At 38.5% G+C, this 23,192-nt stretch overlaps 1 protein-coding gene and 1 non-coding gene across 5 annotated transcripts in view; one reads left to right on the top strand and one right to left on the bottom strand.

The window, feature by feature from the left end:
- The window catches only part of TAOK3 (TAO kinase 3), a 192,069-nt gene that overhangs the window by 24,316 nt on the left and 144,561 nt on the right, over positions 1 to 23,192 (bottom strand). For all 4 annotated transcript variants that reach the window (XR_008507082.2, XR_010407425.1, XR_010407424.1 and 1 more), the window contains exons 14-17: positions 16,420 to 16,554; positions 8,206 to 8,442; positions 6,400 to 6,528; positions 2,022 to 2,225 (exon numbers count right to left, since the gene is read on the bottom strand). Coding sequence is in view for 1 of the 4 variants with exons in the window: in XM_045887540.3 (XP_045743496.1) it covers positions 2,022 to 2,225; positions 6,400 to 6,528; positions 8,206 to 8,442; positions 16,420 to 16,554 (705 nt within the window). In the remaining 3 variants the exon portion in view is untranslated. The remainder of the gene's footprint in view (positions 1 to 2,021; positions 2,226 to 6,399; positions 6,529 to 8,205; positions 8,443 to 16,419; positions 16,555 to 23,192) is intronic.
- On the top strand, positions 20,582 to 20,688 carry LOC123853379 (U6 spliceosomal RNA). The gene has a single exon (XR_006793137.1). It is a non-coding gene; the product is annotated as a U6 spliceosomal RNA (small nuclear RNA).

Below are 23,192 nucleotides of genomic sequence, written 5' to 3' on the forward strand. Positions count from 1 at the left end.
TTCTAACAAACAACAGTCTAGTACAGAATTAATCCGTTTCTTACCCGACACCTCTGTCTAAGCTTCTCTGTGTCTGCACAAATCTACATGTAACCAAGTCTTGAACACCAGAAATAACTTTGATTCTACCCTCGTCTTTTCTCTCATATTCTATGGTATGCCAAGTCCTGTTTATTTTATATTCAAAATGTTTCCAGTTTACCTCTGACAGCTGTCACCACCATCTTTGTCTGTACCCTATTTCCTACCACCTGATTACTTTGCTTCTAGTTTCTTCCCCCAAACCAATGTTTCTCAACCTTTTTCTCTTTTTGCCCCATTTTATTTATTTATTTATTTATTTATTTATTTATTTATTTATTTTCCTCAGAAGCCTTTCTAGACTTCCCACTCCCCTGATCAACCACAACCATGAAATGTGAATACCACAGATACACTGTATATCCATTTATGTACTGTGGCCCTTGAGGGGCCTGAGCCTTTGTAATATCTAAGACCCCTCCCTGGAAAGAACCCATTTTCACTCCCCTAGGGGCAGTATCGCCCCCACTGAGAATGCATGCTTGAATCAATCTATGCATCACCACCAACCAAACTGGGCTAATCTCTCTAAAGTAAAATTTTAGCCATATCACTTATTGCCTGGCTCAAAAATAAATGTTCAGCAGTTTCTCCCTTTTCCAATGAGATGAGACAACACAGATAAAGGGCCTGAGCCTGGCTCATTACACGTGTTTGATAAATTTTAGTTTTCTTCATTCCTTCTCCTTCCCAGTTGAATACTGCTCTCCAAAGAGCTTATACTGTACCAATGCACATTCCCATTAAATGTGTCTTTAGTGCTTGTTTCCCTCGTGCAGGCTAACACTGGGCTTTTTGCAAACTTTGATATTTTTACCAATGTGCTAGTTCATTTATGAGGGTTTCTCTGATTACTCCAGGTCACAATGTTTTCCTACTGAATTTTGTATCTGCAACTGAGTCACATTCTGTGCTCCTCATCTCAGTGCATAATGTCTTATTCATCCCATTTCCCAAATTAGAAACTTTGAAGTCATTTTGAAATCCTCTCTCATCTGAAATTCTGATGTCATTTGGTTGGAATTATTGTCAGTTCTGCTTCAGATCTGATCTCTCCCCATTGCCTCTTCCAGGTTGAACTAGAGAAAGAATGTCCTAGCTGACCTTACTGTACTTAGCTGCTTGCTGCCGTAGCCTCCCTTCACACTGATCCACTACTTCTTTCAAAGAAAACTCTCTTCGACCCCCTGCTTAAAAACCTCCTATAGCCATTGAAATTGCCTTCAGGCTAAAATTGAAATAATACGCCTTAATAAAAAAGGTCCTCCGCATTCTGTTTCTAATTACCCTTTTCCTGATATTCCACTTTGTACACCCCAAACACTCAACTTCTCATTAGTCACTGAGTCCTCCAAGCCCTTTCATGACTACATGCCCAAGACACTTTATTTATATATCTATCTACCTGACATGTTACACTGTAACTAGTCTGTTACATGTCTGTTTCTCTTCTTAGACTTAGGGCTGTTTGAAGGCAGGAAGGATAGACCCTCCCTAGCCCTCACATCTCCAGCACAGTGCCTGGCACTAAGGGGGCACTGGACGAATGAATGACTTAATTGTGGAGCATCACTTTATTACTTAGTGTTTCATATGGAGCCACAAAACCCCAAGTGTCTGCCAAGTAGGCTGACGGCAGAAATTCTCTATTCTACATCTTTTGATTCTCAACTGCATAATAAGGCTTATAATAGGTACTCAATAAAAGTCTATTACATTTATTTGGAAAATGTTGATTCCTTATTCTGTAAATGGGTTTTCTCTTTCTTCTCAGTGGTAAATTCGTTTCTTGGCTACTTTTGAACACCTACTTTGTGTCAGGCACTGCACTAAAGACCATAAAGGTTAAGGATATAAGAATGGACAGAACAGTCATCATGATCCTCACAAAGCTTCTTGTCCCATAAGTCAGTGATGATAGTTACGAACAAAATAAATACCTCCCGAATGTTCTGCTGCTCCACCTCGTGCCGCTTGATCATTATTTTCCGCTTGAAGAAACGACAGTTTTTGTCGTAGTACAGTCTCTGCTGGGTGAGAAGGTGGGCTTCCTCTTCAGCCTGTGTGTGTTGCAAGTTCTCTTTATGCTTGGATATCCGCTCTTGCTTTTCTTTCTTGGGTGTGCTATGGTCCTCATTCATCTCCTTCACAAAACCAAACCAAAACAAAAAACAACATGCTGGTGTCATCAAGTAAAAGGAACTAATAGTTTATTGCAATGGTAGATTAAATTATTTGGAGAGCAACTGAGAATGTAAAGACAAAGACTTGGTGCTGCATATCCCTGCCCCGCAACTTCTGTTTATTGATTGACTGAGTAATAAGTGATAGGGAGGCTTGTTAGTTTCCACGTCTCTGGCTTCTCCCCTTGGAAATAATTGGTTCACTCATTCAATCAACACACACTTACTGAATTCTTATCATGTGACAGGTACTGTGCAAGGCACAAGGATACAATGGTCAGCAAAAGAACGTGATAACCACCATCATGGGGTTTCACAGTCTAGAAGCAATAATTAATCAAAGAACTGCAGAAACAAACTGAAAATTACTGTGATAGCTTTTGTGAAGGTGAAGTACTTAGTTCCACAAGGATGTTTAAAAGAACATATTTGATCTTGGTAACAACTAAGCTGAAATTGGAAAAACCTGTAGGAGCTAACCAGTGAGAAAGGGGAGGGGAGAATACTCTGGGTAGAGGAAACAGAGTGTGTTAAACTCTTCAGGTGAGTTAATTGAAACATGGTGCGATCGAGGAACAGCGAGCAGGCCAGGGGTTTGTTTGGTACAGTGTGACATGAGATGAAGCAGGACCATCAGAGGCCTTATTAAGGACATTGATCTGTAGCACAGGAGACAAGGATTTTATACATGTGGGGGTGACACAATGAGATGCATCTCAAAAAGATGACTCTTGTTGCTTCGTGGAAAACAGAGTGAAGGAGACAAGACCGCGAGAAGTGGACAGATTTCACAGACAGGTGGTAACTCTGCAAATGGCACTAGTTCGAATATCAGGAAACAATTCTTTATTTGCTATTAGAGGGTAAATGAACCACCTATATTTCCAAAAGGACAAAATTCATAATTATTACAGACTATATGGGTAAAGAGAAGAAAGCAGAGACTCAGAACACTTAAGATGATGTTACTTTATGGAGAAAGTAAGACCCTTTTTAGAGAAAGTACAGTGTACTCTTTTTTGTTCATACTGACAAGCTTGACCTATAATATTTGGTTAACTACTCAGTGAAAATCTCCTTTAAATTCTAACACCTATTTTACTTAATGTTTTGTGATGTGGACATCACTCACTATTTAGATTATTTTTGCACTTAGCCAAGAAGTCCTTGTAAATCAACTTTCAACTTCCCTGTTCCAGTGAAGTCTTAAGTGAAATATCAGAATCAACAAGAGAGAAAGCTGTTTCGAGCATGGAGTAAGCTGGGATCACAACAGGAAGGCTGGGTGACTAATTTCTTGATGCCATGACTTCACTATTAGGCTTGGCATTAACCACTACATTGCACACCCAAGTTCAAATGTGACCATATAAACTCACTCCAAAATCAAGAATGAATTATTTCTGGACCATCCATCATCCTGTTTTGCCCACATCCCTGTTGTCTATCAAATAATGGGGATAATGGAGATTGTTTTGTTACCCCAAGGGCAATACCTTTAAATATATCAATATCTAAATATACACGCCACCTTAAATAGTCAGAACTAAGCTTTACTTCATAAGGAGTAGTATTAGCTTTGCATAGAAAGGCTTACTGAGGCTATCTCAAACTGAGTTTAGGCTTGTTTTTCCTCATGAGCATGTTGAGAGACTTATAAGTTTAGGCCTGTGGTTTCCTGCACTCATAAATCTGAGTACCAAAATGCCTGAGGACTGAGTGGGTATTCTCGAATGCTGTTCTGTGAGAGAATCTTCTACAGGTTGAGTTCATGCAATCTCCAAATACCTTGGTGTTAGAAAAGGTCAAAATGGTGGCTGCAGTCACAAAATGTGGCCTACAGAGCATGAGTAAACACAAGGAGTTAGAAATAAGAATGTGAGTGCAGTTGGGAACATTTCAAAATTTCTCATTGAAAAATCAATGTTATCTCTGTGATCCAACAATATCTTTCTATTATGACATAACAATGAGGTCCCAGCAATAACTCAGAGAAAATGGATAGAACACTAAACTTCTTATTTGGGCTATTTCGCCCTACAGCCTGGTTTTCTAGACCTTATAGTGTCAGAGATTTTTCCCATTTAGGCAGCGTGGATTAAATACAAATTTCTGTCAGTCCCAACAATCACCAGTGGCTCATCTGGGCAGGACTAAAAATCCTGAGGCTCACCCCAACCCACTTGCTTTTACTTCCTAATTAAAAAAGAATTGGAGAGGAACCTTGATAAGTTCCATATTGTTAACTTAGAATACGAGCTCAAATAAATGATTTCACATACTGAAACCATGCCCATATTGAATTTTATTAAACCTTAATACACCAGTAGTCTAGAAATAAGAAATCCTAAGTCTTATGAGGAGGAAAGTCTAGGGAACTGTAGGCAATTCACCTATAAGCATGGGTGGGAGAAGTGAAGAAATCTGAGCTCTTTTTTTTTTTTTTTTTTAAGATTTTATTTATTTATTTGAGACAGAGAGAATGAGAGACAGAGAGCATGAGAGGGAGGAGGGTCAGAGGAAGAAGCAGACTCCCCGCCGAGCAGGGGGAGCCCGATGCGGGACTCGATCCCGGGACTCCAGAATCATGACCTGAGCCGAAGGCAGTCGCCCAACCAACTGAGCCACCCAGGCGCCCAAGAAATCTGAGCTTTCAGATCAAATTGCAGTTCATTAGGAGGACTCTCCATGTCTACTAGTGGCCTTCAACCAAACTTCTAAGAATCAATCATTCATTTATCAGAGATTCACATGTACCAGGCACAGGGATACAGTCATTGGCAGAAAAAAAAAAGACATGGTCTCTGCCCTTATCACTTACTGGCTAGTAGGATAGGTAACTCAAAATAACTTAAAAAAAAAAAAGGATAATTGAAAACTAGTGTTATGAAACCAGAGGCACCTGTTTTGGTTAAGGAAGTCAGGAAAGGCTTCCCTTGGGAAATGATGTTTAAGGTTTTTTTGTTAGTTGTTGTTTTGTTTTTTTTTAAGTAGGCTCCATTCCCAATGTAGGGCTTGAACTCATGACTCTGGGATCAAGAGTCACACGCTCTACCGATGGAGCCAGCAGGCAGCCCAAGTTAAGGTATTAATAAACAATCCTAAGTTTTACAAGGAGGGGGAGTAACAATTAACAGCAGAGGGAGAGACTGGGGGTCGGGGGCGGGGAGAGCATCCTGGTAGAAGAAACAGTAGGAAGAAACAGTCTTCTCCAAAGGCCTTGGAGAAAAGTGGAATTTGATATATTTGAAGAACCAAACAGTGACCACTGTGGCAGAAGCAGCAGTCAGGGGTGGGGTAAGCAGGTGGGGGAACAGTGGTGTGAGGTGAGACTAAAGGAGAGGCTGACAGTAGGTCACTTAGGGACTTCTAGTATTTTGATCTCTCCTAAGAGCAATGGGAAGCCAATGAATGTTAAAATCATGAGGTGATATGCTGAGACTTATGTTTATTTGTTTTTTTAAAGATTTATTTATTTTTGAGAGAGCGAGCTCAGGGAGAGGGGCAGAGGAAGTCTGAGAGAATCCTCAAGCAGACTATCTGCTGAGCACAGAGCCTGACGTGGGGCTCGATCCCAGGACCCTGAGATCATGACCCAAGCTGAAACCAAGAGCTGGATGCCCAACTGACTGAGCCACCCAGATGCTCTGAGACTTATGGTTTGGAAAGATCACTCTGGCTGAAGTCGCTGAAGAATAAACTGGAAGTAGGCAAAAATGGTTTAGAGTTAAAGCAATGGTTCCTAAAATCTGATGCCTGATTCAGCAGCATCGGCATCACTTGGGAACTTGTTAGAAATGCAAATTTCAAATTCCACCCAGACCCACTGAATCAGAAAATCAGAAAATCTAACTCTAGTGAGTTAGCAATCCATTTTAATAAGCACTTCAGGTAATATAAAGTTTGAGAATCAGTGGTTTAGACTATTGATTACAAAGTAAGATTAATCAATTTTAAGTTCCAACCTCTTTTTTTTAAGATTTCATTTTTAAGTAATCCCTACACCCAACATGGGGCTCGAACTTATAACCCAAGATCAAAAATTGCATGCTGCACCAACTGAGCCAGTCAGGCGCCCTGTAAGTTCTAACCATTTGAATGGCAACTTAGTGATGACAAATATTGGTACTCTTACCTCTTTTATTTTTTCCTTACAAATCTTATATTGCTTCTTCTGACTTTCTAAGAAAGTTGTCAAATCTTTCTTCTGCTGGGCCAAGATCTGTTGCTGGAACTTCTTTTCATCTGCTGCAGCTACCTTTGCCTGAAAAAATGACATACAATCTAGGATAAATTGTTCTTCACACAGAATTCAGCTATCTATATCCTCCAATGCATGAAAAGAGTCCATAAGTGCTGAATAATGTAGTGTTTTTTGAACAAATAACTAATAAAAAACAAAATAAGCAAAAACCTGTTCTGATTCTCTTGTATCTTAAAAAAATTTAAAATTTTTACCATTGAAAAATACTTTCCCAATTATGGGAAAAATATGAAGGCAAGCCATCACGTGTTTTATTGAACACACAAAAAATGCATGGGATGAAAAGTGAACTAAGGATTCTAATAAAGGGCTTTTTTCATATTGTTGGTAGCCCACAGATTAAATTACAAAAATGCATAAATAACCACGAGTGGCCAGTTTTATTCCCAGAATCTCACTCTAAATGGTTAATAACATTTTGTTTTCTTAGGCACCTGCTACAGTCACAACAGACACTGGGACATTTTTGGGTCTTCCAAATGGATAGAACACAGACCAAAAAAAGATAACCCAATAAACACTGGCTCCTGCAAGTGACCAAATCTAAGTTTCTGGGGACCATTAGATGCAACACATATGCAAGATGAGGTGCTTCGGAGACAGAGGGAATCTATGCTTCACGGTTCTCCTTATGAATCTTTTCACCTTTAGCATCCATTATCAATACTTTTTCCATTTTGAACAATTCTCTCTACATATTTATCAAATCAGATCCTCAAGAAAGTATCTGACTGGTTTCTTTAATCAATATCATCCCTGTTTGGGCAGACGTTTTCATGCCAGGCTGCCTCACAGCTTGATGGCTGTTGGGGGAATGCTTCATCTGCAGTTCTGATGTTTCCTTCCACGTGGAGAGAGAGCTTAATTACCGAAACACTCCTGGCACTCTGTCCCCAGTCACCCCAGCCCCAGGGAGCACACGTTCACCCCTGCTTTCCCACACTATGTAAGTCTTACATGGCGGGGGGGGGGGGGTTGGGTGGGTGGGGGGATGGCAGGAAAGGCGACTGGTTTAGCACTGCCAGAGCCTAGATAGGCAAGTCTGTTCAGTTTTGTACATATTATTAGCGCATTTCCCTTCAGACATGAATTACTTCTCCCATCTAACACTTATCAGTAATAAAGGTAATATTTTGACTCACTGTCTGCCTCAGCCTCTCCTGTTTAGAACCTAGATGGGGAAGAGAGATGTCTCCTAGAAGATCCAAGCAACAGCCAGATTAATTACTCGCTGCCGCTGGTCAGGTGCCCATTCCTAGTCCAATCATTGTAGACAGGGACTATCACCACTGAAAGAGACTATTTGTAGAGCAGTTTTCTTTTGAAGAGGACTGTGGGTGTGGCAGGCATGGTAACAGGTCTGAACTGTGCAAGTTTCCACAGGATAGAAGCCTCTTGTTTCTTTTTATTTGCACCCAGAGCCCCTCAAGGGACTGGCTCTTAGAACATATTTGAATAGACAAGAATGTAATATACACCTGCAGTAACTATTTTAACTTTTAATGGCAATTTTAAGTAGCCCCATAAAACCTAGCCCCTCTCAACTACCACCACCAAAGCAACATTGTTCCTCTGTCACCAAAAAGCACAGCACTCCTGTCTTTTGCTCACGTGATGCCACTGACTGAAACAGGCCTGGCTTGGTTACAGCACAAAGGCATGTGTATGCACACTGACCTCCTTCTCTATGATAGCCACTTGCTTCTTGGCCAGCTTCTCCAGCTCGATGGACGAGTTGTTGGCATGCGTCTCCACCTCCTTCTGTAGCTTGAGGCGGTGCTCGTCCATCTCAGCCTTCAGCTTGTTCTCCAGGGCGATCAGCTGCTTCTGGTGCTGGCGCCGCATCCGCTTATAACCTGACATCTGTTCCCGCAACTCGTTCTCCTGCTCATGCTCATGGATCTGTCGTGTAACCTGATTGGGGTTGGGGAACAGAACTCAGGTAACCAGATTCAGGGAAGACAAACTTTCAGGGAAAGTAGAGGAGCCCTCTGGCATAATTCTATCACTGCCACCATCAATTTACCTACTATTTGCTGAATGCTCACCTGTACCAGGCACTGTGCTGGGTGCTCTTTATATTCTTTAGCTCTAGTCCTAAAAACCATCTCATTCACTCATTCATTTTACTCATTAATGAGGTAGGTGTTACCACTCCCATTTTATAGATGAAGAAATTGAGACTTGAGGGAATTAATTTATTCATTCAGCCAAATTATATTTACTTATTTTTGACATATCATTGTATCTGTATTCAAGGTCATATAGCTAATAAGAGGTAGAGCTGGGATTCAGACCCATTTCTGTCTGGTTCCAGAGCCATGCTATCTATCTCCACTACACCAGGATTTCTCAACGTCAACACTATTGACAATGAGCCAGAAAATTCTTTGTTTTGGGGGACTGTCCTTGCATTGCAGGATATTTAGCCGCATCCCTGGCCTACCCACTAGATGCCAGTACACCTCCTAAGTCAAGACAATCAAAAATGTCTGTAGACATTGGCAAATGTCCCTTAGGGGACTAAATCCCTCTGGTTGAGAACCACTGCATGATATCATACTGCTTGTTTTTAAAGATCATGTCTCTAACAGTCATAGGATTTTTGAGTATCTTCCTAAAGTTGTTTGAACCAGATTTATTTCTGATTCTTTTTTTTATTTTTATTTTTTATTTCTGATTCTTAATATGAAGAGAGGGCAGTGGGGAGTGAAAGGAGGGAGTGAGAGGGAGACAGATGGAGCACTCTCTTAACTCTTCTGTCTCCCACCTCCCCTTCTCCACAGAAGAGATGTTAACAAATTATAATACATTTACTTGCTCTCCTCAAGAAGAGAAAGCATTTCTATGATTTTTAGATGGCTACTTTTCTTAGTAATTTTTCCTTAACCCATTCTCAGGTGAATATCCAACAAACTCAAGATTGTAAATATAAATTTTGGCATCTTTTGTTTCTTTCTATTAAACCTTTTCTGATTTTCCACTCCTTCCTTCAGTTTATCACCCCTCTTTATTTTCCTGTGAGATTCTCTGCTCACTTCATTCTCATCTTTCCTATTTTAGAAAAAAAATTTAATTACAAAATTATAACTTTAGTTTTATTTTTCATTAAGTAATTTAGTCACTCCTATCTACTATAAGCCAATTCTCTCCAACCTCACCCTCAAACAAGTTTTACTAGAAATTTTCATGCTGCTATTAATTCTCTTTACTATTTTCAGTTTATGGGTCAAAGTGCATTTTGTACAAAGAACAGTTTGTTTCTTTGCTCCTTTTAGAAGGTGTCCCTGCATACCAGACTGAGTCCTTACTATCAAGAGAGTGCTATTCTGTAACTAGATAGTATTATCAAAGTACACCATTAAACATTAGCCAAACTTTGAAATCTTCCCAGCTGAAACTAACACTAGGTTTCATATTCATTTCTCTTTTCTAAAGGACAATCCTCTTTAAAGTATGAAGAATAAGAGCAGAAGATATTTCAAGACCAAAAAAAGGACAGTATCACCAAAGGGGCACCTAACACTCTAAAGGAAATCTATTTTGTCATCACAGTATCATGTTTCTTTTTGATGGACTTATTTCATGATAAAAGGAAAGAAAGAAGTCATTTGAAATATGTGTGTATATTTCACTTCCTCATGCTTGTGCCTTCCTTAAGTTCAACTATAGGGGAAAACAGTTCCAATTAACAGAAAGGATACCACTTAGTCCTTTCTGAATTCACTTGTTTTTCATACAAATATGGCAATAAAGTGTCCATTCTAGGGTAATGCATTTGAGATATATTTTACCCCTAAACTTATTTTTTCTTATGTTAGTATTCCTTCTTTAATCAGATTTCCAAAGCTGAGACATGGCACACTCTAAAGCTATCATGACACATTTAAACCTTGCCACTGAAGGTCTGACTAGCTTGTGGTCAAATAGTTTCAGGATAGCCATTTCCCAAACCAGGCACTTAAATGTAAAGCGGAAATGAGTTGTGTCAAGAACATTTTCTATCCTAACCGGAGGGTGACTCCCTGTGAAAAGGGTGGTCCTACTGCATACCAGACAACACAAGTATGTGGCAAAGACGAATTACAAAGCTCAACATGCTATCATTGTATATCACTGAATTCCAGGAGAAACACTTTGCTCCTAATGCCTCCCATAATTTGGATAATCACCTTTGTAAACTCCTAATATCACCTTCAATTTGTTGCAACGAAACTTTCTACGTTTCAATGTTAACTGCCTTCTTAGGCACATATAGAGATACTGAGTTTTATAATTCCATACTCAAGCAAAGTAAACAAATTTAAATAAAAATCTGGCCAGATGACTCATGTATGAAGTCTAACTAGAAAGACATAAAAATATTATTATCTACAGTTATATACACCTGCATGTTTTAAGTTTATACTGTGTGTCTTACAAATACACTATTTGGTCAAGAGAATAAAAAAAGAGCTCGTAATTTTAAATTTTACCATGCTTTATGATTTACAACATAATTTCACATGAAATTTACCCCTTTAATTTTTACAAACCCCAGGATTTGAAGTGAAGTTCTATGGTCCTTGAATTGCCTGAGGAAACTCACCCCACTAAGGCAGAATGAAACTTTGTTATTAAGCAATGGAGGGAATCAACACCCCAAAAAAGTCAAAGCTGGAGAGAGTAATGAGTCTAAGCTACAAACTGAGTACGTCTAAAAATGAAAGAAAGTTATAGAAATGTAGTGACTGCAGTTTTCACGATGGTAGTCTCAAAAATGTGATCAACTGAAAGTGGGCCGTAGCATCTTGCCACACCCATCGGGTTGCTTGGACACAAATCCCATTCTGTCCCTTACTGCATTACTGACCTTGGGCAAATTACTTTCCCTCCTGACGGCTCTCAGGAGGAGCCACTGCTACAGTGAGATCACTGATGGGATAACTCTTGTGCTCAGCAAGGTGTCTGACACACAGGGGATGTTTGATATATGTTGATTTCCTTCCTTGTCCTGCCAGCATCTGAGCAGTATGTCTCTCCCTCCACCAAGCATTGCCAGTGATATGGACATAGATCAGAAGGGGTGGATCCAAGAGAAAGGGCAAGTTTAACATTAAAACTGTACTTATATCCAGGTTGTGGCTTATAAAATAAGTACGCATAATTTCTGAATTTGAATTATTAACCATTTCACATACTTGGAGTAATATATAAAAGTTAAGAGCCATAAAGGAAGACTGAACTTTTCCCAGAAAGTTTCTACAGCCATTCCATTCCACCTTATTTAAATCTGGCAGAAATTTGCACCTACAACACATGACTACATCCAAAGTGTACTATCTGTCTACCAAGTGCAGAGCACTGCACTAGAGGGCTAATAAGCAACTTACTGAACATAAAAGAGGAGCATAGTGGCTGATAATGTTACCCTCTTAAGAGATCAAAGCCAACTTACAAGATTAATTATGTGTAAGAATCAAAATAATGCATGTGATAAAACCGGCCACCTCAACTCTTAGAATAAATGAAATTTATAGCAAGTTCTTAAAAAGAATACAGTGGGTCACGTTTTGACATTAGAAATTTCACATTCCACTCTTTAGAACACCTAGGGAAAAACATATTAAGTTCATACCAAAAGTAATGATGGATAACAGGCAATTCTGCCTTATACAGAAACACTGGCAGGAAGCACTTAGAAATGTACACTTGCAAATCCAGATTCTCATGTGATAGCAGGACTGGAAGAGACTTTGTTCATTCATTTGTTCATTCATTAATTCAACATGTTTATTGAGAGAGTTCGGTCATGTGGGTTGGGCATATAGACTGGGCAGCATATGTGAAAAACAGTCTCAGTAATGAGCCTAGTGAGATTAAGAAGCTAAGAAAAAGGAAAAAGGAGCTACAAAATATTCTGATAAGCATCCTCTGGTATACTATCCAGGAAGAGAAGACATCTTCAAGCCTTTAGAAATAGAACAGTGGGGCTCATGAGGGGTCAAACAGCATTAAACTGCAGAGGCTCTAATATTTTTATGCTTATCTATCAAACTCATTCAGGTATCCAATTTCACAATTAGCTGAAAATTAGGTTGCATTTTTAAAATCGAAATGAAGACTCCATTTTTATATGAGCTTTCCTACTGAATGTGGTAAAAGCGAAGTAAAAAAAAAAATCCGCATTTGCATGGATAGGACAATAATCATTTTTGTCTACATGCTTTCCTAAAGATTAGAAACTTAGAGTTTTTATGCCCCTGTCCCTAATGTGTATTTTTTTTTAAGTAGGCTCTACAGCCAACATGGCACTTGAACTCACAACCCCACGATCAAGTCATATGCTCTATCGAATGAGCCATCCAGGAGCTCCCCCGTCCTCCCGGGGCCAATATGTACTCTAACATAAATTCACCTGTGTAGTAAGACCACTCATTCCTGTGAGAATTCCTTCATAAGGCCAAAAGCTGAATTGTCTGACAGATATGGGCTTGTGCTCTTTATATTAACATCTGCTATGGGAACTACCATATGATCCAGGACATTATGAAATTTTAAGAAATGACATCAGATATAACAACAGCTGAAAACACTCTCATGGGTTAGTAATCCAATTAAAATATTAAGATCTCCATTTACCAACAATAAAAACTTAAGGGAGCCACATCTCAAAGGCCCAATAAGGCAGGTGAGTAATTCTGAAGAACTATATAAACAACTCCTTTCTCCAGATCATGAATCAGTCCAATATGAACTTTCTTACAGAAGAAAAAGAAAGGATAAAATAAAAAAGGTTCTATGAAATGCCCTTCCTTTTCCTAGTTTTTCAAAATAAGGTCAATAATTGCTGCCCTTCTATGATTATAATAAAAAGATACATAATTCTACATAATTCTAAAGTTTCCTCAGAGTTCCCTTTGATATCAAGGTTCACGGTCCTTGCTATTCCTTTGTTACAAATGTAATTGTGCAGCAGTGCGTATTAACATAAAAATCTGTTTTAAGGTGCCAAAATGGTAAAAACATCAAGCAGTAAAAGCCTGTAACCCATGGGCTGCATACACTTGTCAATGACCCCATTCAAAAGCACAATGTAGAAAAAATGCCAAGGGCAAATCCCACAGATTTAGGTCTCTTTTAGGTTTATGCATAAGAGGTAGGCTGATAAAACAAATTTAAGGAACTATAAAATTTTTTTGTCAGTTTGCAAGTCTATTTAAAATATACGCTCATTTAAAAAATATACACTCATTTATCTAATAATTGGAAAAAATAATTTCTAAATTCTTTTTTCTTTTTGCTGTTCACTTTTGAATCACTCTGTGTCGTGTTAGCACTTCTATTTAGAAGATTGTAAAGAGTAAAACCAAAATAAATAAGTCAATACAGTATTGCTACCAACTATGGGAAGCGAAGAGAGGTTTTAACAATGACTTGATATTCATTATACTGGACTTTCATTTTCCCATGATATTGCTCCTACTTTTATGTCATTTAAGTAACTTTAGTCCTTTTCTTTTGAGCTGAGGTCCATGAAAAGCACTAAGATTCATGATATACTTTTAAAATTTAGATATTTCTTTTTGATATTCCAGTGTCCTGATTTATATATTCCTATTGGACTATTGGAACTAGCCTTTAACACGACATTGGTAGTAGAACTGTAGTACTTGATAAGATACATTAAAATATCCACACCAATAATTAGATTGTCCAAAGTGAGACATGCAACATATAACATCATACCACTTTTCCCTTCTATTAGTGCTTTTTTCTTAACAAGCACTAGATGCAAATACCACTGACCTCTGATAAACTTCCATCAATCCCACCATGACCCCCAAAGCATTACATTTGGAGAAGGTTTTCCACATAAAACAACTTATTTTATAGTGATTACTGCAACAGCCCAGTAGCTACTCAGTTTTTAACTTAATATAGGGGCAGGGAGCCTTTTAGCAAATCCAACGTCCATCAGAGACTGATCTTAGCTATTCTCTGGCTGGGTACTAGGAAGCCTATAGGATTCAGAGGGGCTCCTAAGGACTTTGCCTATAGTCCTGAGGTGGCCTATCACAGAGAAGACTAGGATGGCTGATAGGCACACAGAGTAGCCCTGGGTGAGTATACAAATGCAAGCATGAGATTATTGTGGTACGGCAGTAGTAACATCTTACTACGAGGTAGGAGAGGTCATGAATATATGATGTGGGAATGAGGGTGTGGCAAGTGACAAAAGATGAGAACCTGTCTCAGAGGGGGAAAATTCACTTGGTATAATGTTTGTTTCACATTCAAAAACCTGCTTCTGGTGCTCTGAGTCTCAGTGGCTGCTCACCATTTCTCCTCTCATTTCAACATGAACATGTCTGGATAAAGATACAAGTCTCACAAGAGTCGGTGGTAAGTAAGAATATTACATAAAATAAAATAAAAAAAATTTTTTTTTTTGGTCAGGTATCATGACATAAAGATATTTATTAATTTCATGGTGCTTTATTTAGACTCAAAAGTATGTTTTTTCTTTAGGTGCTTAGCAATCGTTAGCAAATACACAGTGGACATTTTTGTATCTCCATTACACAGTATAACGTTCATTTAAAATGAAAAATTGCCCATTAAGAGATGACAAGAAACTTCTATACAAAGGAACTTAGAGGTAGGCTTATTGATAAGCAGTCTCAATTAAAATGCTTGCTTTTAGATAGCAGCAGGCATAGCAATATGTAGGTGCTTTAACTTCCATTTTCCTCATATTTGCGTTTTTAAAGATTATAATCCATTATCGATTCCAAAGATAATTGAAGCCTTTGAAAGACTTGAGAGATGAAAGTGGAAATCAGGTTTAAAAAATAGGGCAAGAAAAATAATTTCTGGGTCGGCCTCGGATGATGTCATCACAGGTTCTAAATGTAATAGCCAGGCAGCGTACACTAACTCTTCCTGCCCATGTGACCTCTAACATCAATCGGGGCAAAACAACGAAAATTTCAATAATTTTTCTGGCCGAGAAGCGAGATTCAGAAGCAAAAGATTAAAGAGAGTTTAGAGTGCCAAGGATGAAACGATGTGAGTGTGTGTGTGTGAGTATGGGAGCGCGCAGGCGCACGCGTGGGGGGCCAAGGGGAGGAGGCATGGAAACTAACTCTTCCAGCACACACCCCTTTTGCTACTACAAGGGCATCCAGCAATCACATTTGCAATAGTAAAAATGCTGAAGGATCCTACAGTATCTTTTCTTCCACAACCATCCATATCCTCTCCTACAAAGCCCTTCTTGCTTTATTTGTGCCAGGAAATTCTTCAGGGGTTAAATGGGGAAATGCAGCCACTACCATTGTTGCAATAAATAAATGAATGAACCAGAACGAACCAGCAATTCATCCCTAGGAAGCTAGTACCTTATTTTCTACAATTACATACATTAGCTAGCAGTGATATATTTAAAAAAATTGTGTCTTATCTTTTGATATGTGTGTATACATTACAAACACACTTGCATCTATACAAAAAGAAGCATAGTGCCCTGCACATCAAATACCTTTAAAATTTTTTTAGCATTATTATTTCAATGAAAAGACAAATAGCTTTTAAAAAATTGGATAGGTTAGCAACTTCATCTTAAAGGCCTTTTATTTTGCACATACAGCATATATAAATACACACACACATACACACACACACAAAGGTTTTTTTTTTTCCATGCCGTAGACAATGCTAAAATATCTGAGATCAGGTTGCCATGCCAACAGATTTTTTCTAAAATGAATAAAATTATTAGGAGGGAGAAAACATTCTTGACTCCTTTCCTCCCATCCATGAAGCCGACAGAGGCTCAGGGAGGGCGAGAGGCTGCCAGATGGGGAGGAGGGGAAGGAAGGGAAGGTGGGTAGAGGGGTGTTTGCTTACCAAAGATGCTGATTTGATCGTGGCAAAGCGCTCTCTGTTCCGGTAGTGGAGGGCCTGGCTCTGAACTGACTGGGTAGGCCGCGGCTCAGGCCTGGGATCGCCGTGGCCCGCCTCATCCCTTATGAATACATGATCCTGCAGAAATGGATAAAAACAAGGAGAAAGTCCAGCTGTGCTCTTTCCTCGCCGGCTGCCTCTCTCTCACCCCTCTTTCTGCACAAGCACTGCTGTTTGAAATGCATAGTTTAGCTCTCTGCTAGTCCCCGCAGCTCCCACGGTACAAAATGAATAAGCAACACATTGCAGCCTTCAGTTAGGAATGTCAGCTGATCGCTAGTGGGATGCCTTCTGAATCCCTGGCAGGCTTTTTCTTTACCTCCAGAATTACATATATGCAAAAGAAAAAAAGAATAGAAAAAACAATGCAATGTACAGACTCCTTAGAACAGTTTGCTTAAAACGCTGTAACCAAATAATTCCTTTAAAAATGTCATGTCCATGTCTAGCAAGGAGGATGCTGGTTGCTTTTAACATAAAAGCGAGCCTCCGCCTCATTCCCTTGAAAGATCTGCTTTCTCAATTTAATTTTATTTGAGATCTGTTCGGTAGGATCATCGTTCTGCCTAGAACCAGTGTAGGCTTGTGCTGAACTGCCTCTCTATCTTGTGCTGGGAAGATTCGGCAGTCACTGAGGGATCCTGCTTTCCAGTCATGATCGTACACAGTTCTAGCACCTTCTCTCTACAGCTTCTGAAAGGATTTTTTTTTAGATTTAAAGAGACAGGCATGCAATTTTAACCAAATGATACTTTCACAAATTCTTCCTCAACTCAGTCTCGATATGGTCACTAGAGTGAGTAAGGCTAGCATTTAATGTCCTTGGCTGATTTAATCAAATCTGTGCTTCTTGATAGGCAGAGATAATTAATCTTGTTGTAACGCCCAGTGAAAAATAACATTCCCTGGAAGGGTAATAATGGATGTTTCTTAAATGCAATTTAAATGAGTTTTAAAGGGGAAAATGCTTTCAAAGGGTGATGCTTTTCTCTATAAAAGATGGAGTGGTCAGTCAGTAAGTAGCTCTTAACCCTTCAGGAAAAAAGATGCTATAATAATAGCTCAAAAACATGTACAACCATGGGGGATTTTTAAATAGTACATGTTCAGGATGGGGAAGGAAAAATTAATTCCCTTATTGCCCTAGGGTTTTAGGAGAAACCATCTGTGAGAAGTCAGTTTTGCATTTTGTCTATGACTACCTGATAAATGTTTTTTAAATAATTGTTTGCTCTTTCAACAGAAAACAAAAATTGAAGAGGTTTAGAAACACAAAATTTTATTATATCATCTAAAATTTTTAAAAGTCAAGACACATATTCTTCAGGGAAATTAAATTTTTATATCCAGGTTTTTAGGTAAAAGTCAAGAGCCAAGATTAAATTTACCATTGGGCTGATTTTCTTTTTCCATTTATAAATTTAGAATGCTCCAGAATGTTAGGAAGGCATCTACCATTACATCTATATTTAGAAATTTTTTTTTTCAATTTACTGTATTGAGGTCTATTTTGTTTTTAAATAATGAAGGGACCTTTAATGCCATTGAGGACATATATGTCCAATTCAAGGATATTCTATTGTTATGCTGTCTTATAAGATAGCCAGTAGCCACATGGATATTTAAATTAAATAAAATGTAAAATTCTGTTCCCAAGTCACACCAGCTATGTTTTAAGGCAGCCACTAACTATGGCTACCATACTGAAAAGTGCAGATATAAATCCTTTCCATCACTGCAGTTTTTTTATTTTATTTTATTTATTTATTTGACAGAGAGAGAAACAGCGAGAGAGGGAACATAAGCAGGGGGAGTGGGAGAGGGAGAAGCAGGCCTCCCACTGAGCAGGCAGCCCAATGCAACGCGGGGCTTGATCCCAGGACCCTGGGACCATGACCTGAGCCGAAGGCAGACGCTCAACCGACTGAGCCACCCAGACGCCCTGCAATTAGTTCTGTTAGATAGTACTATAGGTTAAAAATGTACCTCAACCCATATTTTTGAGATTAAAAAAAGAACAACCAACCAACCTTGATAGGCCAATTAAAACTTCTATATTAGTTCCCAGGAAATCTAACCTCTTATTTTATAGGGCAAAGAGAGATCAGGTATGGGACTAGGATTTATGCACTAGGTTTAAGGTTCTAGGGAGGAAGGTACTGGGATCTACTGCCATTCACATTGCTGGATATTTATTAATAAGTTACATTTATCTCCAAAATTGATTTTTTAAAAGATTTTTTTATTTTTATTTATTTGAGAGAGAGAGAGCAGAGTGAGTGAGAACACGAGTTGGCGGGGAGGGGCAGAGGGAGAGGGAGAAGCAGACTCCCCACTTGAGCAGGGAGCCTGATGCGGGACTCAATCCCAGGACCCTGGGATCATGACCTGAGCCGAAGGCAGACGCTTAACCAATTAAGCCACCCAGGCGCCCCTCTCCAAAATTGATCTTACCTAATATTACAGTCCCAGAAAAACAAGAAGCTTCTAAATGGCAGCAATCAGATGAGACAAACTAGGTAGGGTCCTGTGGTTTTATAGGAGGCCTTAAGAAGTCAAAGTTTGGTGATTATTAATTAGCTAACATTAAGTTCACTGACTGAGAGGTAGCAGCTCAGTTTCAAATTGTAATAACTTGACTTACAAAGATAAGTAGTGACACTAGAATCTACACAGTTCACTTAACAGAATAATGTGAAACATACTCATGTACAAATATGTATAATTTTAATATTATTAGTGTGTTTTCTCTCAGATAAAAATTAATACTTGTGGGCTAGGATCTTGCTTAGCAAATTAAAAGTCACATTATATTTGCTAAATTTTTAAACCAAGAATATTGGAATACACTGGAAAAGTTAAAATTCAAAATCATAGTGATTTTAATTAACACATAGCTAATTCAATAACTCACTAAGGTATATTTCTAAATTAATGCTATTTTATTATTTTTTCCCCATCCCCTCGGAAAAAATAATGCTACTTTAAAGATTTTATTTATTTATTTGACAGACAGAGACACAGCAAGAGAGGGAACACAAGCAGGGGGAGTGGGAGAGGGAGAAGCAGGCTTCCCACTGAGCAGGGAGCCTGATGCGAGGCTCAATCCCAGGACCCTGGGATCATGATCTGAGCTGAAGGCAGACGCTTAACGAATGAGCCACCCAGGTGCCCCAATAATGCTACTTTAAAAGCTAATCTGAATAGGTCCAAAATTTTAATCTACTTCAAAAATAGTACATAACGATAACAGTATAATTCTTTATTCCAGCTTAAATTTTTTTCATTTTATAATAGAACTCTTAGTTTTCCACAGCAACTTCATAACCTATCCACACACTAAAACTCTTCAAATATTATGTGAGAGACCACAAAATGAGGTAAAATTTTAGTCTAACAGTAGACATCCATTTCAAATGCACAGGAAAATGAATTTTAAAATATTCAATTCCATTGCATAAAACAAGTTTATAATTCTGAAGACAACTTAAACAATGAAGCAATTTAAAATGAGGGAAATGTGACTTGAGAAGCACAAATTAAATTATCAACTTTACTGGGTATATTGTCTGTTGGTTATACTTTCCCTTCAAATAGCTGTCCCTTTGAAAACGAGCACCATACCTGGCTCCCAGACTTTCTGAACACATTTTAAGACTAATAATGGAAAGGGATAATTTGCTATTTTTTGCAATTAGGCCCTGATGCAGATTATTTACAAATAGTGTGAGGGCCAACATCTTTGATGCTGAAAATGATTTTAGAACATTAAGAACAAATATCGGGGTGCCTGGCTGACTCAGTTGGCAGAGCATGCGATTCTTGATCTTGGGGTTGTAAGTTTGAGCCCCAGGTTGGGGGTAGAGATTACTTAAAAATAAAATCTTTTTCTTTTTTAAAAGAACAAACATCATGCTCTACTTTACCAAGACAAAATACAGGTCTTGTTTATAATTTATCTTTAAAATATTACCATCTGGGAATAAACAAAATAGATCTTTCAAATGCCAATATGGTTGAGGACCAGTTTTAAGTAAATCTATGTTAACCAGGTAAATTTATAATGTTCTTTCACTGTAAAAAAAATAAATAAATAAAACTTCCTGTGCTCGCTTTAGCAGCACATATACTACAACTGGAACGATACAGAGAAGATTAGCATGGCCCCTGCGCAAGGATGACATGCAAATTCGTGAAGCGTTCCATTAAAAAAATAAAAGTAAAATAAATATAACGTCTTCAGATTAAAAGGAAAAGAAGATGTCGTAATTTTGGTCAAATCTTTAGCAAAAAGAATTGAACTTTATTTTTTATTTTTAATTTTTTTAGATTTTATTTATTTACTTGAGACAGAGAGAATGAGAGAGAGAGAGAGCACATGAGAGGGGGGAGGGTCAGAGGGAGAAGCAGACTGCCTGCCGAGCAGGGAGCCCGATGCGGGACTCGATCCCGGGACTCCAGGATCATGACCTGAGCCGAAGGCAGTCACTTAACCAACTGAGCCACCCAGGCGCCCAAGAATTGAACTTTTATACAACATACTGACGTACACGAAGCATGAAGCACAAATTTTACTATTATACCCTCAACAGGGGCTTTACTTTTATTTAAATGTTTTTCTCTAATTATCTATTTATTAAGATTCTGAAATTAAGATTCATGGTGTAGTTGCTTGTTTAGGGTTTCCAGATTAACTCGAAATTAACCCTGGAAACCACTCTGTGGATACTGTTATACTTTGGGTATACCTTTATCATACTATCACATACTTACTTGTGTGTCTGTGCATGAGACTGCGAGCTTTCTGAAAACAGTAAATGTGGCTTGAAAAATCTGTCTCCCTAGTGCCCACCTAGGGCTTGATACTTAGTAGGCATTCAGTAAATGTTTGCTGAATAAATAAGTTCACGAATATAGGTCTGAGAAGATTGTGGGAAAATGACATTTTCTCTTGTATTATTTAACAGAATTCAGATTTGTATTTCATAAAAACCTGCCACTCTGTACTCTAAGAAAGTCATAAAATTGTGACACACAAGCACAAGGGGCAGGAAGAGGATCTAAAAATGGCTTTTATCGGACGATGAGAAGCTTTTTTATAGACTCCCACACTTTTTATGCTGTGGAGAAGGGATCAACAAACCCACCATCTCTCTTTGGTTTCTGTTCATTTCAAAATTATTAAATTATTGCATACGCAGTTGTCGCTATCGAAAACTGGGGCTAGAGGAAGGGAAAAAGATGGACAAAGTTATCTTTACTGGGGAGGATAGCTACTAGGGAGAAAAAAATGACTAGAACACAGAGGACAAAGATGCTACTGTAGAGAGGTGGTTTGTATGACTGCTCTGTTTGAGAAACATTACCTTCGTATGTTAATTTACTTTTACTTTGCCAAATATGACTTGAAGAGTCAAAGAACCCACCTCTCTCTTCAGCAAAAATAATAGGAAAGGCCACCGAAGCAAGTGAAAATTAAGCTGGAACATCCTATCCCCTCAGGGCAGCTTTTTTTTTTTCTCCCACAAAAATGGTGAAAGCCGTTCTTTTTTTAAAGAAGGGGCGGGTGGGGTGGGGGGGAGAACACTGACGAATAGGAAAAAGGCCAAATAAAGCTTTAGGAGTTAGGATAGAATGATTTTTTAAAATAATCTCTAAAAGAGGGCCATGATGACTAGAGTTCATTAGGCATACCTAAAAGAACAAACTGATTAGCGAACACTTTAATATATTAAGGTCTTATGATCTGTATTAATAGAAGGCAGGAGCAGGCAAAGACAACTGATTTTAGACCTAAAATAAAAGCATACCTTTTCACTGGCAGATTAAAAGAACAGACTTTGTTGGTTAGAACACTATTAAGATCTGTTTGCTGCGGCTACATCCACAATGATTTTAAGGAGTAGGGCAGAGGCTCAGAAGTAGGCTAGGTAACAGCAGAAAACCTAATTTGGGTTAGGAGTTTGTTCTGGAGTCCTTTGGGAAAAATCGAGAATTGAGGCGTATGTAGAGTTGTGTCCTATATAAGTTCACCTTCATTTTAGTTCACAAAACATTTATTGAGTACTTACTATGTGACAGACACTGTGCTGGGTGGTAGGAGAAGAGAGATGTCCTTGAGGAGCTAACAGTCTAGAGATATGGTGATATTCTCATTATTGGAAAAAGCAGCGTGGCAACATTAGCAAGGGGAAAAGTGCTTCAAGTTTATTTTGTCTGAATACACTTTTAGACTTACCACGTCATTTTTACTCAAAAGGGAGATTAGATTAGGGTCCCTTCAGGGCCTGGGAAAGACCAGAATAGAGGCGAGGACTGGAGAAAAAGAAGTAACCTGAAATTCTGATGCCAAAGGAAAATTTTCAGTGTCCCACCACATTTTTGGGGTCTTGATCTGTGATAGAACTGTCCTGCTAAAATCAGGGCATCTTTATTCTGGATGCAGAGCAGTTAATTTCAAGTCACACTCTTAACTGGTTGCACATGGCCTTTAAAAGTAAGTTTACTTCTTATATAAAATGGTAATCTGTTTCATATCTATGATTTAACTAATTTAGGATAATGTCTGCTTGATTGCAACAATCAAGATGGAGTGCCAAGAAAATCTCCCACCCTTATTCTTATATTTTGGTATTTATTAAGCATGTTCTTACTGTCTGGAGTATAATTATTGGGGAAGTGCTATTTAATTTAAACCATAAAGACAATACTTAAGA

The sequence above is a fragment of the Mirounga angustirostris genome, unplaced genomic scaffold (genome assembly GCF_029215605.1).
Source record: "Mirounga angustirostris isolate CCGP_5_RB_7025 unplaced genomic scaffold, mMirAng1.0.hap1 SCAF_14, whole genome shotgun sequence".
Classification (NCBI taxonomy): domain Eukaryota; kingdom Metazoa; phylum Chordata; class Mammalia; order Carnivora; family Phocidae; genus Mirounga; species Mirounga angustirostris.